We start from the raw sequence: 8,709 nt of genomic DNA on the forward strand, positions 1-8,709 counted from the left end.
CGGTAGTCAGAAGCCAATTATTTTAAGGCCTCACAAAGGAAGGATTTACTAGGCCTTATCTTTCTGAGCTGCAGTAATACTATATTATGTTCTGCATTACTTCAGCTACTGCAGATTCTTAGACCAGTGTAATCTTCAATACCTCTAGTTAGCTCCTTGTTGCTTTTTTTTTCTTATGCTGTGGCAAATCAATCTCTGCTCTCTTTATCCTCTTCTACAGTATATAGTAAAACAATGAAAAAAATTGCCCATCTCCCAAGCCGGTGTAACTTCACTCATAGTAACGTAGTACTATAGATCTAATTAAGGTCACTGACTTTCAGACTCCACATCATGGTTAATAAAACTGAGACAGCAGTTAAAAAGAAAAAAGTTCTGACAAGGATTTATTAATTTATGCTTGTGAACAAATGTGTCTGACAGTTGAACGATGAGATTGCCATACTCTGTACAGAGAGTTTTTTTTCTAGAAATCTTCTTTCCACTGTGCTGACAGAACTTGCAGTATAGAAGTTCAGGAGTGGGTGTCAGTTCACAGACTCTAACCCAGTTACAAAGATGGCTGCATGCCCAGATGAGATGAAGGTTCAGACTTTTCTTGCTACTTTTCCTGTTTCTGTATGTTCAATCTTGCTTAAAAACCAATCAAGCTGTCTGACACCTGGCACAGGAGGGAGACACTAGGTGTTACCTTCCTGTGTTAAGCTGGCTAGGAAGTTTTATTACCCTAAAGAAAAGGAAAAAAAAATTCAAAAAAGCTATTTCAAGCTACAAGCTGGAAGGAAAGAAGCTAGTCAAGCTGAGCCTTCTGTGCCTTTTTTTTCTGTCCATGCTGAAGGTCGAGAAAATTCTCCTTCAAAGGAAAAGAACCTCTATACTTTAACTGGTGGGAAAATGGCAGTTCTGTGGTTACTATAAAACGCTGCTTTCTGGCAGGTGGGCAGGTACTGACTGTAAGTGGCATTTTGTGCAGACCACTTGCAGATGGGCAGATACTGACTGTGAATGGCATTTTGTGCAGAACACGTATTTTTCAAACCTTTAAATACTGATTTATGTATATAAGAAAGACATATAAAATCTCTAAGTATTTTTTCCAAGCCTTTCCTCATCCACAGGCTAAAAATTAGTATTCAGGTTTTCTAATCTTCACTTGAATTGTCAAATTCCTCCCAGTCTGATACGCTCATAACTTCTGATGGAAAGTCAAGGTGATACTTCACGCGGTCTGCATGCCATTCCGAGCACCATTTCTCAGTTTCCATTAAAATGGCCCTGGGCAAAGTGAGGACACAGGCAGCCATCCCAGAAATATCATCCTCCAGCTGGGGTCCTTCCTCCCAACAGTCTCGCTCTGCATCGTAAATGTGGACATAGTCCATGCGGATTCCTCTGTTGTGAGATCTGCCTCCCAAGACGTAGATCCTGTTGTCCAAGACTGCGATGCCTGGCTCTCCGTGTCCTGCAGGGAGCGGGCATACATTTGTCCACTGATCAGTGCTTGGCCTATAGCAGGCAACCTGTGAAAAAAACCCAAAGAGATTAGGCAAAATCAAACTTGTATCTTAGCGAAGGAGGCTGGCCATATGGCAAACTATTTAGGAAGCCATGCGATATCATCAGTCTTTTGACAGGGTGTTGATAATGGAGAGAGCATATCGCTGTGTAGCAGCAGTACTCGGGCAGAAAACTGTGCAGTTGCCATAAAGTTTTAAGCCACAACTTCTGACTCTGCTGCTGGGGTAACAGCTGTATGCCATTCCAAAAATGTATACAGAAGTGAAAAAGATGGGGGCACATGCTCATGTAAGCTCAGACATCATGCATCTGTTTGCATTAGGAAAAAATGTGCTGGAACATACAAATATGACAAATCTGCTAAGCTGTGTCTGCACCATATGTTGGGAACTTTTGGATTTCATTGGGTACCTACTTGGCTAACTGCTTTTATTTGTAAGAACCTTTTTATCACTCAGATGAAGAACAGTTACTTTTTCTGTCTTCTTTTCATGTCTCTAGCCGCTTTAGAAGCTGGAGTAAGACTCAAGAGAATTGTCTCCAGCCATCACTTATCATGAGGTACTGTACATTTTATTGCATTATGCAATGGCCATCCAACATATTCTTAACAACTCTGTCCTGCAATTCAATGCTGTAATTCAAAAGTCCTCAACTTAGAAAAAAATGAGAAGACAACGTGAAGTGAATTTAGCTGATGTACTACTTATTGGGTATGTGCATGCTGATGAGCAGTATTCATCAAAGGTGTTTTAAAATTTTAAGAATTCCAAGTGGTAGAGCTTTCATGCTTTGTGGGTTAGACCATACATTCAAGACAGAAAGCAGTAAATAAATCACTGCAAGTTCTGCAGCTGAGTCGGGGAGAGGTAGTGCAGTAGCTGTTGCTGGGCAGGCAGTTTCATTTGCATACTTAGTAGAAGAAAGACATTATGTCAGAGTGCAAGCATCTCCAAGAAACAGACTTCCAAGAAAGACACAGGTATGACATGCTTTCACCTGGTGAACATCCCTTCTGTAGCCAGAATCGTTGTTGCTTCCTCCAATTACATACAGCTTTCCTAGCAGTGCAGCCATCCCGTGCCAAGCACGTCTCACTGGACCATCTGCTAAAATGTCCCAGCGGTCAGTCTTTGGGTCATAACACTGAAGCTCCTTCAAATAGTCTTCTCCTCTCCTCCCGCAAGTAATGTACATCTTTCCATCCAGCGCTGCTCCAGCATGTGCATATACCTGTATTGCCACAGGGGAAAGCAAGAGGTTGAGATCTGCATTTATGTATTTCTCCCAGATTCCAAGCATGGAATAAACATTAAGGGAATGACATTCTTTGTGAGTTATGCAGGTATCAACATCTGGAAGGATTTTCTTAAAGACAATTCTTTTCTAGGTGATTATGCTCTAAGAGTGAATTTCTGAATGAAATACACTAGAATTTCTAAAACTTCCAGAACTGCAGTGGGTTCTCATGCTTTATTGTTCCTTGATTAGAAGATCTTTCATACTATTACTTTTCTCCCTAGTCTACCTGGAAGCCTTTTTGTTGGAGATTTTTCTTATACAAGCAGTGTTATCAGGAATGCAAGATACCCTACTTCGTAGCACTCAGTTGGACCTTAAGGCTTTCTATAGTGTCACACATTTATTATTTGTGAGTTCATACAAGCTGTTTATCCTCTTATGTCTCTGCATCCCTTTTGTAAAATGGCAGTAATATTTATATTTTTAAGGTGCCCCAATATTGTCAGTTGAGAGGCATTATGAAATCACAAATACTATTTTGTGCTGCACACTTGACCCAAAGCTTTTAAAGGGAGCAGCAGCAAACAGCATCGTTTCTTGAAAGATTACTCAGGATTTTAGTTTTCTTCCCTAACCAAGACTCATCAAACCATCTTCCTCCTCATTTGCAACACTTTTAACCTGAAAATGGAAATTCTTGCCTTTTTTAACAGTGTTAGAACTTAGAACAAACTTTTCTACTCATAACCCCAATTCCGATGTCACTGCCCCACTTCCTGGTTCTTGAGGCCATGACTGCCTGTTTGGCAGTTGCTGTTCTAGAAGGGTAGCTGGTACTGATGACAAAAGAGAGCTATTCACTCACATATTTCAAATGAGCAAGGGCCTTGTGTGAGCTGACCGAGATGTGATTCTGCATCACATAAGCTACAGTCACCAGGACTTATTACCTAATCTCAGATCTGAGCCCAAGAACTAAGTAGTCTATAAAAACTGATGTGTCTTCTTCCTGGGGCACTACTTGCAATGAGCAGTAAAGCATGTTGTCAGGGCTGTGAGAAGCTTGTAGTACTGTGGCTCAGAGTTTACCTGCCTAGAGGGAATGAGAACTTCCTGTTCCCAAAGGTTGTGTTCAATTTTAAATGGTTTTAAGAATTAATAATAATAAAAGTGCAGGAGAAAACAACAAGAAAACAAAAAAAAAAGGCATTTAACCTCAAAATGTAATTCACATATATTATTATTCTCCTTTCTTGATACTCATTTATCCCGTACACAGAGACTACTGTTTCCCATCTGAATATCAGCAAATTTAAAGCTACACCGGAGAAAAGCATCTAAAAAGTTTAAATCAGGAATTGAGGACCGGTAGTAGTATGTGAGTAGCTAATGCACTCCTTACCTCCTTCTTCAGAGGTGTCACGTATTCCCAAGTGTTGCTTTTAGGGTCATACCTCTCCACTTCCCTCAGGTCTTCATGGTAATCTCGGCCTGCGACGGCGTATATATAGTTGTCCACAACACAAACACTGAGGTCAGCGTGCTCTTGCTGTAGGGACTGGATCTGGAACCATTTGTTGTGTCGCGGGTCATACCTTGTAAAAGAATGAGATCAAAGAAAATTATTCATACAGTCACAGAATCATTGCGGGAATACCAGACAGCACCACAGATGTGGGTTACTGTACTGTCTTTGGCTGAAATTGAGCTCAGCTGTAAATGGAGAGAAATTTATCCTTGTCAGCATTTTATTATTAGCAAAGTTGCTTTATTCTATTTTTAGAAGATGTATTTTAGCTGACATAATCATGCTATAAAAGCCAAGGTTTTCCATTATCTTATGCACTGCTGTCAGGCTATGTATCAAAATCTCTGCCTGCACAAAGCTGTTCTACAAGGTAACACAGTCTAGAAATAGCACAAACACTGAATCTTGATTTTCAAGAGTCCAAGAAGGGCATAAGTATGTGGTGAGTTCTTTTGATTATTTTCCCCAAATACCTGCTGCTCAAAGTGAAACTTATGATTCACTTTCAGATCACAACATCTATGTGGTCTGGAAATTTTAGTTACAGAGAAAACTGGTCGTGAAGCAAAACTATGCATGCTGTGAAATGAGGGCAACTCAGCTAAAATTAGTAAAAAAATTTACCACTATCTAAAGACAAAAGGGTTTAAATCTGTTTTTGTAGTGTAACCATCATGAAGGTCTACACCTCATTCTTGTTTTTTTCGCTTGCACAGAAGAATATGAGTACCCTGGAATGCTGCGATTGTGCACACAAATTCTTGAAAATCAACCAGTAACAGCATCTTGTTTAAAAACCCTTTTAGGTAGTGAAATCCCTTTGTATTGGGACCAAAACTACACACAGAGGACTTCTAGAAAATCCTAGTTCAAGAGCATCTACACAGTCTGGGATTCTAGGTTCATTACTGCTTCCCACACCTTTAATACTTCCCCCGTCTCCAACAAGGCAGAAAGTGGCACATGCCACACCCTTGAATGAGCAGCTGTTTCTACCCTACCAGGTTTGGCCTTGTCCCATAAGCATGCTGGAAGCCTCCTGTTACTCAGAGGCTAATTTTTTTTTATTTCTTGTGTTTTCTTTCAGTGAGGCCCCTGCTCAGTTCCTACTCTGTGAGCTAGCAAGGGTACAGGCTGCACTACTGGCTTACTGACTCAGAGATGGGCAACAGGGTGGTAATAAAAATAGTAGCAGGATTATCCTTATCTTACCTCCAACACCTTGACTCTGCTCGAAAACCACTTACATTGTTGTCTCCGCCAATTAAATATACAAAATTATTGAGAACAGCAATCCCTTGGTTGGACATTCTGGGGGCTAGTGCAGCTGTAAAGTGCCTCCACTCTCCCAACAAAGGGTTCAGATACTTGGCTTGATCACTGAGGACAATGGATGGAGTAGAATGCATCCCTCCAAATCCCACTACACACTGGAACTCTGATCTCAGCTGTGTCTGGGCAGTCTGAAGCATCGGCTGAAGACATTCATTCTTGTGGTACATTAATGCATCTGCAACTGTATCTTTTAAAGGACATGGACTTAATTTGTCATGAAGCCTTTGCAGGATCTGGGGTTCCATCAGAGGAAAACGAACTGTCTCAAGTAGCTTAAGTGGCTCCGTCAGGGAGACCTGATCTGTCTCCAGTTGCTCTGGAGAATAATGATAAAAAAGTGCCCCATCGTAAACTTCAAACTCATAGTTAACCTCCAGACGGTTGCTGCTGAGAAGGGAGTAGACCTTCTGCAAGGGTAGCTGTCGGTACACTTGTGTCCTTGAGAAAGCTGCAAAGTTCTTCAAAATGTACGAGTCCAGCTGATCACTCAAATGTTTCAAGTCATAATGGTCAGCTAGTCTGTATACGTCGAGGATGTTCTCTTCATCTACCCAGGACATAAGGAAATCACAACAGAACTTAATGACTTCTGGAATCTGCAAGAGAGAGAGATTTTTAGTTTCAGATAGCACTTGCCTCACAGTCTGATCACCGTGTTCACTTGCACCCAATTCACCTTTCTGCAGAGAAAAAGAACTCAGCGTGGGTATGTAGATGAATATAACAAACGACCAGTCATGGCCAGCCAGGCTGCCTGGTTCGTTAGCATGGCGCCCAGCTGCCCGCTGCTTGTGAGGCAGTCATGAAAACGGCAAGCGTGGTGGAAGCCAGGTTTACAGTCACTCTGCAACTGTCCTTTCAGAGCACTATAGGTAGATTGTATCAAAAACTGTACTTGTAACAAATATATATGCATCACTCGACCACAGGAAGACTTCTGAAAGGAAAATTAATAGTTAGTACCCAAGCCTGGTGCAGCAGTTGGCTGCAGGGGAAATTAGAGAAAAAAACTTGCACATGAATTCTGCACTTAGTGAAGAAACCATAGTGAAGGATTTCTTGTAGCAATGGGGTCAAGGGAGGTTATGTGCCTGTGGGCTCAATCTGGGGAAGATCTTGAGCAGCAAAACAATTTCTGAGCAGCAAGCTCTGTCCTTTACCATAGGCCAGATAGATCCTATTTCAGGGAAGCTTTCATAAGCAGAGCAGTGGAAGTGAGCGCTATATAAAATAGTACTCCAGATGAAATGGTAAATGTTTCTAAGTAACAAAACCATTGGCACAAATGAGATGTGCAAGTATTCATTGTTCCTACCCCTCCACAGATAGTTGGGTGGATATGACATCCCAAAGAAATTCTTCTTATCAGACCCATGCTCTTACACACTCCCTTAAACTCCATCTAACCAGATACCCATGTTTTCTCTTCCTTTCATTGTTTTTTGCTTCTTTTTTTCACATGTCCCAGTATCTCACCTGAAGCTGACAGGCTGCAGCTAAGGTTTCCTGTACACTGTTCACACTGAGTTCCAGCTCAGAAGTATAGATGAAGTTCAAGATTTTACACATTGCATTGTAGGAGATGCCATGAATATGAACTTCTTCTTGTTCCATCTCTCTCAGTCCTCCTGCAAACATTCCTCTGTAAAAAAAACAATGGCACATGCAATGGCAGATTTGTATTGCACCTATTTTCAGTTTGCATATCTTACATTGTCCTAAGAACATAAAAAATATTCAGAAAGGTAAAAAACTAGCTGAACACTTTTATGGGATTACCTTTTCTCTAAGTCAATGATACAAAGAGTACGGGCCCTTAGGACTTAAGAAAGTAATACTCTTCATTCTGCAGGGAAAGAGGATAGTCCATGTGCAGAAGCAGATACTCTGGGTGTGTTGGGAAGAGGAAAACCAGAGGAAGTTGGGACTGTAGGATTTTCTTCTAAGCTAGAGCAGTTCTTCCTCCAGTTAGACGTTTTTCTGGATTGCCTTGGGATTTATTTGTTTTCTCTATGAAAATAAAGTCAGTTCACGAAACTGCTAGTCAAATTGACCAGAGGAGTGCCTGATTCAAAGGACAGTGAGTCACAGTGTAGGCACATTAACAGAGGAGTGATCCATTTCCAGTGACTTTTTGTGTATTATGAAATGATCACCACAATGGACAAAGTCTTACAATGCTAAAGTCACTCAGAGTGCATTTATGCAGAAGACACCTGTTCAGTCTCTCCTCTTTATATACCTCCATTTACCACAGCCAGTGAATTTAGTGGAGGTAAGCTCAGCGTGCAGAAAAAAGGTTTATTTTTGTAGAAAAATAACAGAGAGATGACTAAAGCCATACTTAATATTATGCAACACATTCAGCTATGGATCCCATTTTACATCCAGAAGCAGTGTGCCAAGTCAGAAGACTTGGATGTTGCAGGATTCAGTAACATTCAGAAACGTGCTTGTTACTGCCGTACTGAAGTGTACCTGAAATAATCACAGGATGCAGCTAGGAGTATGCGATGAGCCTCAATAGGTTTCTCTTCCACTACCAGAACAACATCGAAGAGGATGCTGCTGTCTCGGAGAGATACCAAGCCACTGAGCAAGGCCTGAGAGTGCTCGGCACTGCGGTATGTGTTGCTGGTGCGCTGCTGAAGGGAGGGCTCAAGTTGAGCTTTGTGTGGCTGAGTCAGCTCCTGATCCTCCGCCATCCCAGGCAGAAATGCTCAGCCACCAGCTGTAGCAGAATGAAATCTGTGAGACAACAGAATCAGCAAAGGTTTGTGCCTTTTGCTTTATGAATGGCCCTCTGACCCCTGCCTGACACAGAACATAAATCAAACCAGCTCTTCAATCAATGGACAGTTCTATCCTGAAGAAGTTATTCTGAATGATGATACTGGAAATAGACAGGTGTACATCAGCCCACCAAAGTGGCAGAACATGTTTTTGCAAACAAGTAGTCTTGACTCTTGGGTTTTCAGTCCAAGAGTCAGAGTATGTAGCATGTGAGAATTTTTTTTCTTTTTTTCATTTCCTAGCCCACTACCAGAACACCTTGCTTCTTTTGCATTTTTGCATCATTTATAACA

General features: G+C 41.4%; 1 protein-coding gene across 1 annotated transcript; it reads right to left on the reverse strand.

Moving 5' to 3' along the window:
* Positions 1-879: 879 nt before the first annotated feature.
* KLHL22 (kelch-like family member 22) lies at positions 880-8,378 on the reverse strand. Its single transcript, XM_009876490.1, has 6 exons — positions 8,102-8,378; positions 7,100-7,265; positions 5,501-6,219; positions 4,163-4,355; positions 2,518-2,751; positions 880-1,520 (listed from the first exon to the last, which is right to left on the reverse strand). Exons 1-6 carry the CDS (start codon positions 8,326-8,328, stop codon positions 1,143-1,145), a joined length of 1,917 nt encoding a protein of 638 aa, XP_009874792.1. The 5' UTR covers positions 8,329-8,378; the 3' UTR covers positions 880-1,142.
* Between the last annotated feature and the right edge of the window lie 331 nt (positions 8,379-8,709).

The sequence above is a fragment of the Apaloderma vittatum genome, unplaced genomic scaffold, assembly GCF_000703405.1.
Source record: "Apaloderma vittatum isolate BGI_N311 unplaced genomic scaffold, ASM70340v1 scaffold30569, whole genome shotgun sequence".
Taxonomy (NCBI): domain Eukaryota; kingdom Metazoa; phylum Chordata; class Aves; order Trogoniformes; family Trogonidae; genus Apaloderma; species Apaloderma vittatum.

Coding starts and splice junctions, on each gene's coding strand:
- KLHL22 (XM_009876490.1), bottom strand. CDS start 8,328: ATGGCGGAGGATCAGGAGCTGACTCAGCCACACAAAGCTCAACTTGAG. Junction 7,266..8,101: donor GCATCCTGTGATTATTTCAG/GTACACTTCAGT, acceptor TTTTTTTTACAG/AGGAATGTTTGCAGGAGGAC. Junction 4,356..5,500: donor GCAGAGTCAAGGTGTTGGAG/GTAAGATAAGGA, acceptor TTCTTTTACAAG/GTATGACCCGCGACACAACA.